The following is an 18,020-nucleotide window of genomic DNA, read 5'->3' as shown; positions in this document are numbered from 1 at the left end:
AGTAGATTCAGGTACTTGAGCTGGGTGTACTGCAGAATTAATAACCTAGCACATCTTAGGTAGTTTCTACGAGGAACATTTATGTTTTATGAGATTTATGCCAGTAAGGAGGTAGAAGTACCATTTCAGCATAAGTAATTGCATGTCTGGTCATCTATAGCGAAGTCCTATATTGCTATTAATTATATTTTGCATGTCTGATAGTGTCCGTTGCAACATGGCAATTTGGACCAATTAAAGTCACTGTACACAGATTTTCACTTAAAAGAGTAGCATCAGTAAATACTATGTTACCTGAGTAACTTGCCTTTGCTTTTTTGGAACTTATTGTCAAGGTTCTGAATACCGTACTGTACCAGTATACCGATCAGCTGTCGGTATGATACGTACTGAGCTGTACCAAGCTATACTGAGCATACTGACACATGCTACACTAAGGTGTACTGATGTACCATCCGTATCGGTACTCTATCGGACCGGTATGTACCACCTATACTGAGTGGTACGGTATGGTATTGCAAACCATGCTTACTGTATTCTTGCTTATTTCCTGTGGTTATTCGGTGTTATCATGCTCAATAATATAAGACAAACTAATAGTGAATAAAAGTATTTTTGTAAATCTGTTCATAAATAAACAAATGCATGTGCATAGGCATCAATATCTTCAATCAAGACTTCATATCTTACCCCTACTGGTTGGTACAGATAGGTAATAAGATCGGACAAATTACTGGCATTAAAATAAATAGTTTGTTTCTGGCTTAATGCCATTTATTTTCATTTTTTATTATTATACTCATTGATCCTGATAGTACCAGATGGTATACCACCCTATATACTGGTACCATATTCGTCCAGTAGGTTATGAAACCTGTTTCAGGTTGATATTTAAATCCTCATCTTCTATTATGATTTTGCTAATATTTCTGTTTCACAACTATGACAGATTGGAAGCAGGATTACGAGCAAACGGATTATTCAATTGCTAGAGCTTTGTTCTCCATCTTCATACATTTTGGTTGACGAACACCCATGCCGTCATGATCCTTCTCATATTGTGACTCACAGGATTCAGAGCACCATTATTGAATTTGCTCATATTTTACGAAAATATTATTTCCCAAAGCAGGCTGGAACATGGAACATTTTTCTGAAAGAGTTGAACATGATGGTATGAATTTTTACCCATTTATCTTTTTGATTTTTATTAAGTACTAACTATATGTCCTATTTCGATTTACTTATGAATTCCCAATCACTGTAGGGAAATCAAATATGAACTTCTTTTTTTTAATTTTAACATGTTTTTTTTATTTTAATTTTCTTTTATCGCATATAGAGGAGGATTAAACACAAAGCAAAATCAACATTAGAAAGATCACTTATCAAATCCACAGACTTGAGTCTCAGTTTGTACTTGCTATATGGTAAGCATGCCAACAAGGAACAGCATGGGTCTGTACCATGCTAAGGGAGTAGTAACATTCTTTTTCATATATATGGCTTGTGCTGACCTACATTGGTGTTGAACCATATTTTGGTGATGTGCACATTACCAGGTTGACTGACGCTTGCTAGCAACAATTAAATTCTTGATGAAATAAATGTTAGTTGTTCACCTTACCTTTGGATGAATGATGAAAGAAAGATCACAGAACACAAAACAAATAAACAGAGCTAAGAAGCAGGAACCAGTACTACATCAAGCAAAACTCAAAGAGACATGAGAAATGAAAACATCAAATTCCCAACAACCACCACTTAGGATGATGCTCTTAGAATCTTAAATCCAGTCAAAGACCCTACGCAGAGTAAGCAGGGCATCTTCCACAGGCCTTCCAAAAGTCTGAATATTCATGAATATTCATTTCATTCCAATTATCCAACATAGCAGTAGTTTGAAGCCATTGCCAAATCTTCTACATTTATGAAGGATGCAGCAGTAACCCTGTTATGTGCTTATAATAAGCATATTCTTTCTTGTTAACTATAACTATTATTCTAAGATAGGTTCTTGCTTGGGTCAAGATGGGAATGTTGCAGTAAATACCAGCCCTAAATTCTCAGTCAAGGATGAGAGGGACCTTTATCTAGTGTGAGCAAGAGTGTGCCTTCACACTTCCACATTCTATTCATCCCTTCTGTTAGTAGCAAAAGCTCATCTGAAAGATATTAATGTTTATGTTTTCACATACCTATCTTGTTGAACATGGATATAACACTCTCACAATGGATTTCCTTTGCCTTCTCTAGTTCTGTTTGCATTATTTGGATCTAATAAATATGTATTGTGACAGGTTGCACAGGAGATAGAATTTCAAATTCACTCAGAAAGCTCACTTACAGAGCCATATGTTGCACATGTTATTGGGGAAGTACTTAAAGATGATTCTGCCTTATTCATTGGTAATAGCATGGTGATCAGGGATGCAGACATGTATGGAAGAGGCTGGTTATGTCCCATGAGCTTTGATAGCAAAATGATGTCAAATTTGGATCTACCGTTTCAGGGCCTTCGAGTGGCTGGAAACAGAGGTGCAAGTGGTATTGATGGTTTGCTTAGCACAGCTGTTGGTTTTGCAGTAGGATGCAACAAACAGGTAAGTGTTTTGATTTTTCTGCACCAAGTGAACAAGAAAGAGCAAAGGAAACAAAAGGAATACTTGGTAAAGAATGTTGTTTGAATCCATGATTGCTGATAGCTATAGATGTTGGATAGTTTTCTTTATGTCTTATGTCATGTCATAATATTATTCGGTATTAAATGGTTAAGTCTAGATAAGTTCTGCTTTTGAATAAAAGTTACTCTTGAAGTCATTGGACATGAAAGCCTTTCCTCTATTAAAGATTCCTTTGTATCTGTAGTTCTGTACTAGATGCAAATGAGGTAAAGTGTGGCTCAGTGCACAAGGATTCTGCCAATGCAGCAAATGCCTTACGAGATCACTGATGCAATCCCTGACACCTAAGTGGCAGTGGAGAAATACTAGATATAAGTAAGGTGACCAACCCATTTCTATCATAATTTAAGTTGCTCTATGTTATATAAAAATCATTGCTCACTTGGACATTTAAAAATCAATGCTCACTTGAATGCAAAAGCTTCAATATTTATTATAAAACAACATCAGCTATAACTTGTTCCAAGAATGTCTGAGTTCTAGCAGCATGAAATTTCCAGCTGGTTGCCCAAATGTTGTGTGCCATGTGTCTTGCATGCAATAATGCCAAAGAAAGAAATGGTGGATCTGATTGTTTCTTACCCACTCATAGAACAATTGAAAAAGGACAAAAAGGTTGATTCATATTTGACATATTCTTTAGAATCCTGAAAAGAAAAGGAAAAAAGCTAACATTCTGGAGAGATGTAGATGTCATGTCCACTGCTCTAATTGACTCTCCAATCAAGCTTTAAAGTTTGGATGTCAGTACTCTGATTCAACAATAAAAGATAAGGGAGATTCTAATGTTTCTCAAGTTATAAGGGGAACTACATAATGAGACATAATATAAAATTTTGGGTGATGGCTGGTTGAACAAAGATTAAAATAGAAAACAAGTATTTCTAAAAGTTATGCTTTAAATTTCTACCACAGTAACTATTTATTTGTAAAAAAAAGTGGCAGAAATATATAGAGAGAAGAAAGATTTGCATATAAGATACTGAGCAATATATCAAAGTGTACCATCTAGTATCACCCAAAAAATAATAATAAAATAAATGATATACACCAAGGATTGGCGTTTTGGGTATTAGACTCATTTTGATGATTTGTGGGATTGGTACACACCGATTAGTATCAGTTTACCATGTTGCCACAGACTTAATTGATTTTGCCTAAATTGTGTGGCACCTTTGTATGTTCGTCCGCAAAGGATCAACCATTCCGAAACCTCTTATGGTCCCTTAAGGATATACAAAAGAAAAGACGAGTTAGAGGAAACGTTTAACTCGGGATCTCACAAACATACATTTTAGCAAACACTTGATAGACAATGCAAATTATAAATATAGACTTTGTAAACTTTGAGCGATCACGTGACAAAGGGTTTAAGGTGGTCTGTCACAAACAAAAGTCCCTACAAATGCCCACATAATATTATTGCGGAACAAGGTAGCGAACACTACCCCAAAGGCCCATCCAATCACGTGTTATCCGGGTAGCTCTAGGGTGTTGTGTTGGCTAGCACTCCGCACCATTCTATGGAGCTAGAAAACCCCAAAATGGCTGCCTGGATAGATTGTTTTTGGGAAGTGACTTTGTGCATGACTACACATAACCTGTGTTTGCAGGACTAAAACGACCATAAAAGTAAATTAAAATGGGACTGCCAAACCTATTGTAAACCCTCTACATGCTGTGCAAAGCATGAATAAAACTGAAAGTCACGAACATACACAAACATTATATCAAACACCTTGTGTACAGATTTGTCTATGACAATGTGTTGGTACAACAGTATGTACCAATGTTTTGAAGAGGAAGAAAAAGAGGAAGAAGAGGAAGAGATGGTGGAGGAACAGAGGAGGAAGGAGAAAGGAAGAAGAGGAAGTGATGAAGGATGAAGAAGAAGGGGGTGGAGAAGGAGAATGAAGAGGAGGAGAAGAGGTGGGAGCGTACTTGAAAAGAAGAAGGAACGCAGTGGTAATGGCATTGGCAGTGGCATTCCAAAGTAGCAACATTGTAAAACAGTGACAACAGTGAAACAGCTCCAGTGGCAGCTGCAACAGCAGCAGCATTGAATGTGAGAAGAGGGTTCGCTTTCATGAGCCCAAATTTCAGTTTTAGGTTTTTTTTAATACTGAATTTTGGATGGGCCCCACCACTATTTTCAATTTTTTTATTATGTTTATAGAATTGGACTGGGCTGCTCGAAACGGGTGGTTTGCATACCGGTCCATGCTCGGACTGGTACGTATCGCCTGTTTCATACTATTTCGGGCGGTACAACAACCAATGGTATACACTATTTGTGGCATTATGGAGCTATATAGTCCATTACTAGTGCTTGGTAAAATTGGAAAACACTAGCCAGTATATATTGGTCCGATCAATATTTTAAACCGTGCTTATAATAGAATTGATAGCATATTACTGCAAGCCGTGAGGTTGTTGTTAAATTTTAAAAGTCATTGCATAGTTGTCATCCATTCATCAATCAGTGTTGTTACATTATTAACATTTCTTTCATTCAGGTGATTTGCTTGATTGGTGATGTATCTTTTCTCCATGATACAAATGGGTTGGCAGTTCTTAATCAAAGGTGTTGACCTATCTTTTTAATGAATCAATATATTGTTTTTTAGTGCAGTATTTGATATTTTTCTACTTAATGTTAGACTAGTTTCTGTTATCTTTTCCTGCCACACTTAAACTAAGCCTGTTGATCCATTTTCATAATCATTATTTCATAATTCTGATGGTTAAAATGCTTATAAGCTAGTCATCTGAGGGTAACATGTAACATTGACCACAAACATCCTTGTAGCCTGTTATAAAACTAGGTTTTTTATAACTAGTGTTTTCTGATTCATTCTGGTTTTGTGGATGCTGTTATTATTGGTTCAAGATTATGAAAACTCTTATTTTTTAGTTGTGAAACCTGTTATAAATTGCTAATCTTTAGGATGATTTGTACACATTTCTTTAAGTTATTGCTAACTAGAAGATATTGAATAAAATTGATTATTCAGACAATGATAAAAAATAAATCATGGCATTTTCATGTAAGGTTCTTGTGTCATGGATACAGTAACTAAAATGAATAATTACTGACAAAGTTAAATGAATAATGAACAACATGAATTTACCAAAAAAAAATTTTATGTTTCAGAGACCAAGGAAGTTTGAAAACTGGAATGAGAAATTGAGAATAGCTGTGGTTGAATATGAAAATTATTTGGTCTGGAATAGTTCTCTACTTTGTGGAAAGATCGCCCTTTTGCTATGTGCATGGTTTACACGAAATATTAAAAGCTAGAGAAAAATAAGATTAGAATAACAGGGATCCGTTTTTTTTTGGAAAAAATAAATATTTTTTCACAAATTTAAGGTCTGATTGTTGATAAATCTGTTCCTCTTTCTTTGTAGAATTAAGACATCTGTCTTTATCATTGTTTTAAAATGAGGTGTTTTTTGTTTGGTACAGCACATATTTCCAACATGCACGAGCTTAAAGGCCACGTACACTTTTTGATAAAATGTTAGGATACAGTTTCTGTTGTTTTTTCACTTATCTGGGTTTATGCTTGTTCACCATTGGTAACTTTCAACATTTCTTAACATTGTCCTTTGTTCTTGAAGGGTGACGAGGAAACCTATAACGGTAATTGTAATAAACAATCATGGTGGTGGAATTTTTAGTCTTTTACCAATTGCAAAAAGAGCACAACCTGATGTGCTGGATAAGTACTTCTACACGGTCCATGATGTCTCAATCGATAGACTTTGCACTGCTCATAGGTAAAAGTAACACATTCTTCCTTAAAGTTTAGTGATGGCTCTCTCCTCTTATTATATCATTAAATTTGTCTGGATTTTTAATTGAAATTATGTGGTGATTGGGTTCTATTTTTTGTGGTAAATACAGTTGGCAAAGTTTAGGAACAACCGACTAAGTAATTCTGGATGTAAATATAGGTGATTCTTTTTTATACATGTTAAATGTAAGTCACATGTTTCAACCTCACTTTAGGACCTATAGCATTGAAGAAGCAAAGTGAGTGTCAATGTAGTTATGGCATGAGACTTTTCACACTGGCTATCACTTATAGGGTGTTGATGGAGCCTGATAACCAAAACCCAACCATAAAGTGTTGGGCATGGATTCTTGTTTTAAATTCAATAGATCTATTGGATTGGGTATGGGTCCTGGATCTTTATCTGAGAATTTTGTCTGATAACAGACGTGAATTCGGTCTAAAATTTAAGGTACGGATCCTTGTTTTGGATTCATAAAAATTGGTTTGGATATGGACCCACCTTGACCTAATTCAAACCCAATGATCACCCTAGATAAAGGAAATTATGTTTGAAATATACATTACCAAATACCACACATGTCAAAACTCAAAAGTACCATTTGTGTAGGCTTATACTAGTTTGTGTGAGTATGCTATGTTAGTCAAAGTTTCAGGCTTTGGTATATCAAACCCTAAAGTTTACTTAATTGCTGCGAATAGTGGATTGGCTGCAACATGTCAACCTGAAGAATTTTTTTATAAGTTTGATGGTGGACAAAATTACAAATCATATTTTTGACTCTATATAATATTGTTAGAGGCTAGCAGTTGCATATCAGATCTTTAAGAGTTTTTCCTAGAAGCATTGTTACAATCTGCTACCAGCTCATTATATCAATTATATTTGAAATATTTAAATTCTTACACAGCAATACCTATGTTCCAGGACAATTTTGTAAACTCTTTTAAGTAGTAGCCCTATCTTCTCTATTTGTGTTAAATGGAATTCATTGGTGACTAGTGACTATTTGTTTTACTTTATTATGAGGCAATTCACATCTGAAAGTTTCTGCCTCTTGATCACCAGTTTGGATCATTTTACTTCTCTTACTATGTTAGAGAACCTAGAAAATCATCCTTTTGCTTCAAGTTGATATCGACAAGAATGTCTAGCCAGATGTTCTCCTCTTCCATTACTGGTTTCTTTTTTTGTTTATATTCTCAGAGATCTATTCTGGTGTCTTAGAAGATTAAGTTACCTTGTTACCTTTTTTGCCCATGTTTTATTGTTGCATTCCTTTTAGGAGTTGGAGCTTCTTAGATCTTCATACCAATGTGACAGTTATTTTCTCTTTTTTGGGGAAGTTAGTATATTTGGTGAAGATAATTTATCTCTTCAATTATATAATCCTCTTTTAGCTTCTGTGCAAGTTCTAGTCATCTATTTCTGTCACCATGCTTTTCGTTGTTTGCTCATGCACAGAGCCTTTGCTTACGTTATTTGCAGATAATTTGAATGTTCAACTTGAATAGCATTTCAAAAGGAGGAATAATATGATGAGAGCCCAGTTGTGTTATTAAAATTCAGAAGTTCTATTGAGGAGATCTGAGTATTAGATTTAGACGAGGGAAAACATAAGAGATATTCAAAATAGTGGGAATTTGGACAAATAGTTGGAATTCTTGTAAGGTCCTGCAAATTTTAAGCAAAAGCTTCATTCATTGTATATCTTTTTAACCCTTCTTCATATGTAAATGTGAGTCTTTGGGAGAGTTGCAACAAGCTGATGGCTCAACATCCGTCAAATCTTCTAGCTTGCTTTATACATAAATACAGCAGGATTGTGCTTTGCAATAGATTTAGAACATGATTTATAATAGAAGCAGAAGTTTTTGATAACCTGATTCAACAACAGCTTAATGGTTCCAGTAATTACGTTATTATTAATGTACTTCATAAGTAGTGTGTTGATTAGGGCCTTTTCAATCTCTTTAAATTTTAGCTGGCATGTGGATTGTTATCTTACTACCTGACTTGATTTTATTGATGCTGTAAAGCGGTGTTTTTCATTGTACAAATAATTCATTTGGTTCAACAACTGTAGAAGCATATTCTTGATACACTATCTTTTAAATTAGAGTGACATCTGATTGTGGAGTAAATTCATTTAATCTACCTACATGCATAAGGTAGAATTTTTCCTTCCAAATGAGCCAGAATTCTATTAAGACATCAGCAGAAGGGAGGACATGATTACTCTGTCAAGGATAAATTTCATTCTTTAGTTTGCAAGATGATTAAGGGATGCATCCTTGATGAATAATTTGGTGAGAGATCCTTATGCTTATTGAATAAGAAGAATGCTATATCTGTTGACAAGTATTAGGTGAGTTGACATTAGCCTCCCTAAAATTTTCCAATGTACCTCTCATTATTCCTACCTATGAGTTTTTGTAGATAAGAAATTAACTGTCTGATAGGTTTTTGGAAAATGTCATTGATTTTCAGGACAATTTATTCTTAAGACTTGCACTTTTGGCTTATTTCTTTATGGAATTTTGTAGTGTGAAACATTTGCTAGTGCGGACAAAGACCGAGCTTCATAATGCTTTATGCAAATGTCGGCAGCAACAGACTGATTGTGTAATTGAAGTTGAGAGCAGCATTGAGGGAAACACTTATTTTCATAGGTTTTGTTCTTACAAGGTCATTGCATTTGATTTAGAAATTAGTTATTTTAAATCTTAAAGCACTGAATTGTTTTTTTTCTTTCCTACAGCATAATGAGTAAATTTGCTTGTGAAGCTGCCAACCAAACACTGAATTTTCTGTTGGGACTCCCGCTTTCTGGAAGCTTAAACAATGGCCTATTTCTCAGCAAGATCGATAAGGTGGAGTACTCATTGTATAGGCAAGTTTCTCATCCATCACCTGTTATGGTTTGCCCACTGTTAACCTGATATAAATTCATGTCTGATATTTGTGGCCACTGACTATTTCAATATTCTTCTTTTGACCCAGAGTCCAACTTTTTACCCGGCTCACTTCAAGCCAAGTGAAAAATGATATAAAGAATTTCTTCCGTGAAGGTTTTGTTCTGAGAATATATTTGGACAATGCTACTGTAGGATTGGGTGAGGTTTGTAATGATTCAAGCTTTTTTTATCTTTACCTATTCTTATTTATTGGAAGTAGAAAAATGCATGATAAAAACAGTTGTTGATTACAGTTATTGGATGCTAGAAACCCTCCAATGAATAAGCATATGGATTCTGCCTTATGCCTCTCTGATTTTCAATATAGTTACTTATATACCCTCTTTCTAATGTTATTTAAAGCTGAAAATATGATGCACAATGATGAAAAGTGAAGCCACACTATTACACAATTGCCATAATTTGGAGCTGCAAGCTCCAGGAATAAAGGACAAATCACATAAAATTCAGTATGGATTCTTCTTTTTCTATTGTAATAATTAATTTAAGGTTACTTCTTTTGAGTTGTTTGTTGGTGAGCTTTGGTATCATGTTAAGGTTGCTCATTCGCAATGTAGGTGACCAGGGTTTAAGTCATGAAAACAATGTCATTGCTTACAAGGGTACCATTTGGTACATTGACCCTTCCTAAACCATGTATTAGGAAAGGCCTTGTGCACCGCTCTGCTCTTTTTTTCTCATTGGAGTTGTTCTATAGCTTCATATAAGCATTAATATAGAACTCTTGGATCAGTTTATGCAGGTAGTTGAACCAAGCTTAACAATTTCTTTCATCTTAGAATCTTATCTATCTCCACCGTAAATTATATAGAGCTTGAGATTAACCTCATTGAAGACCATGCAATTTTATAAAAGAAATGTAGTATGTTTTATAGAACTGTATGTTTATGAATACAACTATTGAAAATTGTTGATTCATGCTAGAAAACTCTTATTAAACAGTTTGACAATGGTTAGTGCAGCCACTAGCTGCACTTGCACCATACACTATTGTTTGCATCTCTTCACATTTCAAACAAAACAAAAATGTTTTTGTCAGAAGATTCTTCTTAGATATAGCACATACGTGATTAAAAAGTAATGGTCGACATTTCAACAGGTTGCCCCAATTGAGATCCATGCAGAGGATCTTTTAGATGTTGAAGAGCAGCTAAAGTTCATGGCTCATAAGTTAGAAGGATCTGAAATAAGTTTTGTTCCATTGCTCAAAGGCTCGTTCTCTCAGTGGATCTGGAAAGCCTTAGGAATTCCGGTCAGTGTTCATTTGAAAACTTGTACTCTGTTGCAGATGCATTCATTCTAATAACTTATAGGCTTCCCTTTTTGTTTTTCAGCCTTCATCTCTTTTTCCAAGTGTTAGGTGTGGAATAGAGATGGCAATACTTAATGCCATAGCAGCAAGACAGGGCTCTGGATTTTTGGATGTGATCTCTGGTTACATGAGCTCTTCAAGAGAAACTCAGCTGGTTGCAGGTGTTAATGGTTCAAAACAGATACAAATATGTGCACTTGTTGATCACAGCGGTACTCCTAAAGAGATAGCCGATGTTGTGTCTCAGCTGGTTGATGAGGGTTTCAGTACAATAAAACTGAAGGTGCCATTGACTCCAAATAAATGTCTATGATATCCAAGTTTGTGTGACAAATTCCTGCTAATACTAATCATGTTCATCAAACAGTAAATTATTTTGCATAGCATTTAGTTTCCAGTTGCTCTAAATACACAATACTTTATGGTTCTTTAAGTTAAGCATTTAAATTTTGGCATCAGACTTTACAATAGTCAGCAGTATGACCAAGATGCCATGCTGGTTGTGGTTGGTATAGGTTGGAAAAATAACAAAAGAAAATAGTTATTAATCTAGCATTCGGAGCCTTTGAGGCTAGCCCTCATCAGCTATGTCCAGGTGAGTTTGCCAGAGAGAGAGAGGGGGCACATGTGGCCAGCCAAATCTTGTGGTGATGGCAGCATCAAAAGGTGGTGGAAGAGAAAGGAAGAGAGGGTCAGCAGGAACAAGAGGTAGGTTTCCCAGGGAAGAAACGGTTAATATATCACAGTTTTCCACCAGAGTGAAACCAGTTGGGTTTCACCCGATTTGGTTGGAGCCAGTTGGATATCAACCTGTTTAGGATGGAGCCAGTCTTAAATTGTTTGTCGCAGTTTGCTGCGTACAATTTCTGTGACCCCGTTTGCTGCATACTGCTGGAAACTGCATAGCCTACTTGGTCCCTAGTCAAACCAACACATACTGCCCAGGACAGCCATATACCATATTACCAGAATCCAAGCTTTTATTTCATTGTTATTGATGTTCCTGTTTTTGATGATTAATAAATTTGTTAACTTCATTCTATTCTAGCTGGATGTGTATTAATTATGAACTACATTGTACTTGCTACAGGTAGCACGAAGAGAAAATCCTGTTGAAGATGCAGAAGTCATTCAAGTTATCAGACAAAAGGTTGGATATGAAGTCAAAATCCGTGTTGATGCGAATCGGAGGTGGACATACGAAGAGGCAATGCAATTTGGATCTTGCGTAAAATGTCTCGACTTACAGTACATTGAGGTATAACATTGTGGCATTCCAATCTTTTAGAAATATACTTAAAACTATTAATAAGATAATTTGGTTTCCTTTGTGGAATTTGTATATATGGTACCTAGTATTTCAGTTTCATGGGACGAGATATGCATTAATTGGATATGACATACCTGACCCTCAGCACAGGCCTTGGTGCAACAAGGAACCTTGTTGTCTTGGTATGTGTCTAATGGCAAGAACCAACACAGTATGTGCAATATATGCTGTCTTTAACATACAAGTGATCAAAATGTTAACTCATATGAGAGGAGCAAATTCTCTTAAATACTTAGTAAAGCTGTGTTTTTGGTATCCCTTGATTGTAGTTGTATTTTGAGAAGATATGGTCTCCTTATGGCTGTTAACATTATTGGCCCTCAGTTTATGATGACAGAATTTGGTCATGCCAGTTCTAACTTATGTTTCATAGTGGCACTAATATGCCGCTATGGTGATACCAACCATGCAGATCAAGCCGGCGCATTTTTTTGATGCTGGTGTTTTGCCGTACACCATTCCATGCTGGCTGATACATGCAACAATAAAATTCATGGTTGCTAGGAGCCTATGACAGATCCAACTGTGCTATATATGCTATTGAGAAGCGATATTTCATCACTCGGTCCCCCACTGCACAAAAACACTGAGAACAAAGAAGTCATTCTCATTCTTGATGTGTGCATGAAGGATTCTTGCCAAGCATCATGTTGAATATTCATTCTGCATGGTTTACCATTGTTATGTGTAGCATAATGGGTACAACGCTATGGTTTGCAAGAAGGACATGAGCCATGTGTCAGCTCTCAGCAGCTGTGCCAGGTTGAATTACTAGAAGGATAAGAAGTAAAGCATTATATAGGACATTTATTGGTTCTGATGGCTGACATGACCTTTTACCACAAACACAACGGAAAGAAAAAAAGGGCAAGCATAGCCTATATTGTCCTTTTTTTATATCACCAACTGAAGTTAATTTATCTTTTCCATATTCTTTTTATATGCAGATCTCAAATATAACATGACAAAATGACACTCGATCAATAAGATGGTTCAAGTATATTTGATAAGCATTGGATCTATGTATTCATGGTGGACAGATAACACCTAACATAACTATTGTTTTAGTAATGTTAATGAGGTCTTTATTGGCAACTGGATAGAAATTTTGTTTCTCTTCCTGTTCTGGGTATATCTTCTTTTTTCTCTTCTCATCAGATCAAGCATCTTTGTTATTTTTATTGTTTCAGGAACCTGTTTGTCAAGAAGTTGATATTGTCAAATTTTGTGATGAAAGTGGCTTGCCAGTGGCATTAGATGAGACAATCGACAATCTTAGTGGAGATTTCCTCCATGAACTAAAAAAGTTTGTTCATCCAGGAATTGTTGCTATAGTGAGTGAAACTATCAGAACTTAAAAGGGAAAAAATAATTCTTGTTTCATTAGGTACATTACCTGAATTTCATTTTAATTCCTCAGGTCATCAAACCAAGTGTTGTTGGAGGATTTGAAAGGGCATCACTCATTGCAAAATGGGCTCAGTTGCATGAGAAGATGGCCGTTGTCAGTAGTGCTTTTGAAAGTAGTATAAGCTTATCGACATACATACAATATGCATGCTATCTTGAAGAACAGAATGCTGAAATTTGCAGAATAAAAGGAAGAACACCAGATGCAGCCATAGCCCATGGCCTTGGAACATATTGTTGGTTAAAGGAAGATGTAACTTCCAGAGGTATAGATATCTGCATACGACCATACAGTGACAGAATGGTAGCCTCTGTAGAAGATGCTCGGAATTTCATTCAGTGTGTCCAAATCAACAAAGGGAGTATCCAGAGGAACTACTCTGGCGAACCAGTTAGATCTTATCACATAAAAGTTGATGGAGATTATTTTAGCTGTTCATTCAAGTTGCAAGAGACTGGTGAAAATATAGATGTAAGAAATTTTGCTCTAGAATTTCTTGCCACATATTAGGTGTTTTCATCATTGAAACCATACTCTAAGTCTAACCACACCATAGCCATCAAAAGAGGATAAAAGATGATATAAAATGTTTATTGAACCCAATCCGGTACAAGGACTGGCTTGCTACAAGTGCTCCTTATGCCAGTACTGGGCCAATACTATATATATGCTGCAGCATGTGGGCTGTGCTGTCCAAAACAGATTGGACAGCCCATGTCAAATGCTCGTACATCCTTAGCAAAGCTTTGTGTCTGTGCTGACATCATGCTGGTCTCGTCAATTGGCTTGTGTTTGGACAAGAAACACGGTTATCTCTACCAGTACATTTAGATGAAATAGTGCTTCATATTTTCTTGACAAAAGGACAAGCAGTAGAACCAACATATGTAGGGTATTCTCCTTCTTGCATGATCAACAATTGCTGCCATTTCTCCATCTAGATTCTTATCTATTAAAACAATCATATATTCATTTTGCCACTAGAACCATCTCAGTATTGTAATATAGATATGGATCAAAATGTAAAGATTCATTAGAACATCAGAATAATCTGTGTTTACAAACTCCTCCATAGGAAGGAATATTATTTGCTTTAGCAAATACTTTGATGAATATGCTGAAATTCGATATTCTTTTATGCATATGATAAGCTAAAAGGCAACTATACCAAGTATTTTGGCAAGAATGTTTTATATGCTACTGCTATTGGAAGTCAATTATTAAGCCCCTTGCTTCCAGGCTTGCACATATAAACTATGTTCACTATCCAGTTTCTATATTCGTTGACCGGCAATGTTAGTTCCACTTGTCACCACCTCTTACACTATTGCAGCAAGGTTGGATTTATAGTTTAAGTGGAAAGCAAGTCTTTCAGTTATGAAATTTTAGACCATGAATCATTATGCAGTATCAAGAGTCGCCATTTGATTAATATGCATGTTGAGATGTTAGTCTCAAATCTGTATATACATGTCAGTCGTTCTCTCCTTCAGTCACATGACAAACCATGATACTGTTACCAATAGCTATCTTTCTGTTTTTTCAACTACCAGCATGTGATAAATCAGTATAGAAATAATAGTTCAAGATCTTAACTTGATATATTTCCTCAAAACTTTGAGCTAAATGGTATTTCAGTTGATGCAGAATATAACAATTGTCTATCTTCATGGCTTCTTGGGCACAAGCCAAGACTGGATCCCAATCATGAAGGGTGTATCAGCGACTGCACATTGCATTTCCATTGACCTTCCTGGCCACGGGGAATCACAGGTGCAATTTAGTATGGATAAGAGATCAAAACAAGGAATTGATTTATCAGTCGAATCTGTTGCGGATATGTTGCTGAAGTTGATCTCTAGTATCACTACTGGAGGGGTCATTCTTGTCGGCTATTCAATGGGTGCAAGGATTGCACTACACATGGCACTCAAATTCAAAGAAAAGGTATTCTGAGGGAAACATTTGGTATTCCTTTTCCATGATGAAGTTTAAAAACTAATATGACTGTGATTCATCAAGGTCATGGGAGCTGTCATAGTTTCGGGAAGCCCAGGATTAAGGGACAAAACAGTTAGAAAAATCCGTGGTGCCCAAGATGAATCAAGGGCTCGTTTTTTAGTGGAACATGGTTTGCACAGCTTTCTGGAGACATGGTACTCAGGCAGCCTATGGAAAAGGTGACTGCTTTTCTGAGTATTCTTAAATCTTCTGGCAGGTTATTATCCCCAATTAAGTAATTAGGTGACACAGTTACTCCAAATGAATTGCTTAATCACATATATGTCTTTCTCATGAATGTAGATATATTGACATTTAATTTTTTTATTCTAACTAAGGTTTGCAATACCGAATGATACCGTCCAGTACGGGCGGTATGTACTGGTCTGTCAGCAGATCGGTACATGGACCGCTCGCTACCGAGCAATAGCATCGATTGAGGTCGTTATCGTCGACGTTGATCGAGGGAGAAGAAAGAGGGAGAAGGTGAAAGAAGAGGCAGAAGGGGAAGAAATGAAAAAAAAAAAGAAGGAGAACCTGAGATCGGTGCTGTTGTCCTCGTTTGCGGCGACTTCTCATCCGCGTGCGGGGAGAAGAGTATTGGCATTGCAGGGCGAAGAGAGGCGATGCCTCAGCGAAATTTCTTTTTTTTTTTTTTTCTATGACGTCGCCTCGCATGGGGAGAAGAGAGGTATACCGAGCGGTTTACCTTTCTTATATATATATATATATATATATATATATATATATATATATATGTCGAGCGGTATATCGAAATATACCGCTCGGTATACAGTACAAAATTTCAGTATGGTACAAAATTTTAATCCTTGATTCTAACCACTAATACTAATGTGGTTATAAGTTGATAACTTATCGACATTTTAAGTTGTTAATTTAGAAAATTAGTACTAAATAGGGGATCTTGTTGCTAGTTGTTACAACCCAAAATTAATTTGCAGCACTTGATTTTGAATTGGAAAAAGCCAGTAAAGTCCACTTGTTACTGTAGTGACATCTCGCAACAAAATGAGCTGTTTTCAGCTCAGTGTTTTTAGGCAACTATACAATCTTGTCCAATAGAAAACATCCTACCGATCCTGCAGCAGGCTGAAAACTGCTGAAACTGGGTCGATATGCCCGAACACCTCTGAAGACACTGAGATTTACTAACTCATGTGCCAGAAAATAGCTAGCACTAGAGCCTTTCACTATATGGAATATGAGATTTAATGCATTGCGAAATTAATTAAGTTGTCACAATATTGTTACCCATCCTTTTTTTTAATTACTATTTGTTATAGAAGAGGATAAATAGATATGCATATTGATGAATATGTGTAGAAACAACATCCACACACAGTAATGTCACTAATACCAAGAGTACATGATTTCTGTACGCCAGAATGGTACATGCGACATGAGATGAACCTCACAAACTATGGTTGGAATCCATGATTCCTAAGACGTCATCTTACCTTTTCCTGTTTCCAAGATCATGTTGCAAGCAGGTGATGTCAGTCCTACTTTAGGTGTAAATGGACTTGGAAAGTTTTCTGGTCATTGGACAATTCTCTAATGGTCTTATATTAGTTGCATGTCCAAACAAAACAATTTTTTGTAGGCTTTAAAAGTCATATTGAAGTGTGAAACAGTTATTTAAATAAGATCCCTTATTTCTGCATTTATAGCCTAACTTGTCAGTACATATTTCATTTGTATTGCATCTGTAAAATCATATTAAGATTTATTTAGATGATTATTTAACAAGTACATGCCTCTTTTTCAGCTTAAGAGATCATCCTCACTTCAGCTATATTAGGAGCACTCGCGACAGGCATAATGACATACAAGGGCTTGCAGAAATTCTCTCTAGCTTAAGCATTGGAAAGCAACTGTAAGTGTATCATTTCCCTAGCTAATTTTCTAGCAAGTATGACTATTAAATATTACACCACAAACCAAGGACTGTCATATAGTGTACCAGATCCACATCGGTCACTGGCCATGCTGGTACATCCAGCTCAGTACCAATTGACCAACACATGGTACACTGGTACATACCGATGTTCCAAAGATGAAGAAGAAGGGAAGGAGATGAGGAAGGCACAGTAGAGGAGGACGAAGAAAAAAGGAAGAGAAAGGAAGAAGAATAGGCGATGTAGGAAGAGGAGGAAAAGGAAGAAAGGGAGGCGGTAGAGGAAGAGGAGGGAGAAAGAAAAGGAAGAAGAGGAAGCGGTAAAGGAGGAGGAAGGAAGAAGAGGAGGTAAAGAGATGGGAGTGTATTGTATGATGGAAAGATGCTGGTGAAAGGTAGCGGCAACGACCTCGAATGACAATGGCAACAGTAGTGACTTCACGAGAAGAGGGCTCTCATTCACAAGCCCTAATTGCTATTTTATGTTTTCTTTTTCTTTTTAAATATCGAGTTGGACGAGCCTCACCACTGTGTTAGGTTTCTTTTCTATTTTTCCTTGAATTGGGCCGTATCGCCCGAAACATG

At 36.3% G+C, this 18,020-nt stretch overlaps 1 protein-coding gene across 4 annotated transcripts in view; it reads left to right on the top strand.

Moving 5' to 3' along the window:
• The window catches only part of LOC103989974 (protein PHYLLO, chloroplastic), a 33,052-nt gene that overhangs the window by 12,850 nt on the left and 2,182 nt on the right, over positions 1 to 18,020 (top strand). Inside the window, exons 13-27 of one of the 4 annotated variants that reach the window (XM_009408960.3) lie at positions 950 to 1,174; positions 2,301 to 2,603; positions 5,201 to 5,268; positions 6,309 to 6,467; positions 9,032 to 9,157; positions 9,247 to 9,378; positions 9,489 to 9,606; positions 10,563 to 10,715; positions 10,798 to 11,058; positions 11,866 to 12,033; positions 13,296 to 13,439; positions 13,526 to 13,987; positions 15,164 to 15,463; positions 15,539 to 15,696; positions 17,307 to 17,414. In XM_009408960.3, the coding sequence (XP_009407235.2) occupies positions 950 to 1,174; positions 2,301 to 2,603; positions 5,201 to 5,268; positions 6,309 to 6,467; positions 9,032 to 9,157; positions 9,247 to 9,378; positions 9,489 to 9,606; positions 10,563 to 10,715; positions 10,798 to 11,058; positions 11,866 to 12,033; positions 13,296 to 13,439; positions 13,526 to 13,987; positions 15,164 to 15,463; positions 15,539 to 15,696; positions 17,307 to 17,414 (2,885 nt within the window). Of the gene's footprint in view, positions 1 to 949; positions 1,175 to 2,300; positions 2,604 to 5,200; positions 5,269 to 6,308; positions 6,468 to 9,031; positions 9,158 to 9,246; positions 9,379 to 9,488; positions 9,607 to 10,562; positions 10,716 to 10,797; positions 11,059 to 11,865; positions 12,034 to 13,295; positions 13,440 to 13,525; positions 13,988 to 15,154; positions 15,464 to 15,538; positions 15,697 to 17,306; positions 17,415 to 18,020 lie in introns of all 4 variants that reach the window. The other 3 variants (XM_009408958.3, XM_065154675.1, XM_065154674.1) reach the window with 3 other exon arrangements.

The sequence above is a fragment of the Musa acuminata genome, chromosome BXJ3-6 (assembly GCF_036884655.1).
Source record: "Musa acuminata AAA Group cultivar baxijiao chromosome BXJ3-6, Cavendish_Baxijiao_AAA, whole genome shotgun sequence".
In the NCBI taxonomy this organism is placed as follows: domain Eukaryota; kingdom Viridiplantae; phylum Streptophyta; class Magnoliopsida; order Zingiberales; family Musaceae; genus Musa; species Musa acuminata.
The sequence above is the reverse complement of the archived record's forward strand: the minus strand, read 5'-3'. Positions and strand labels throughout refer to the sequence as shown.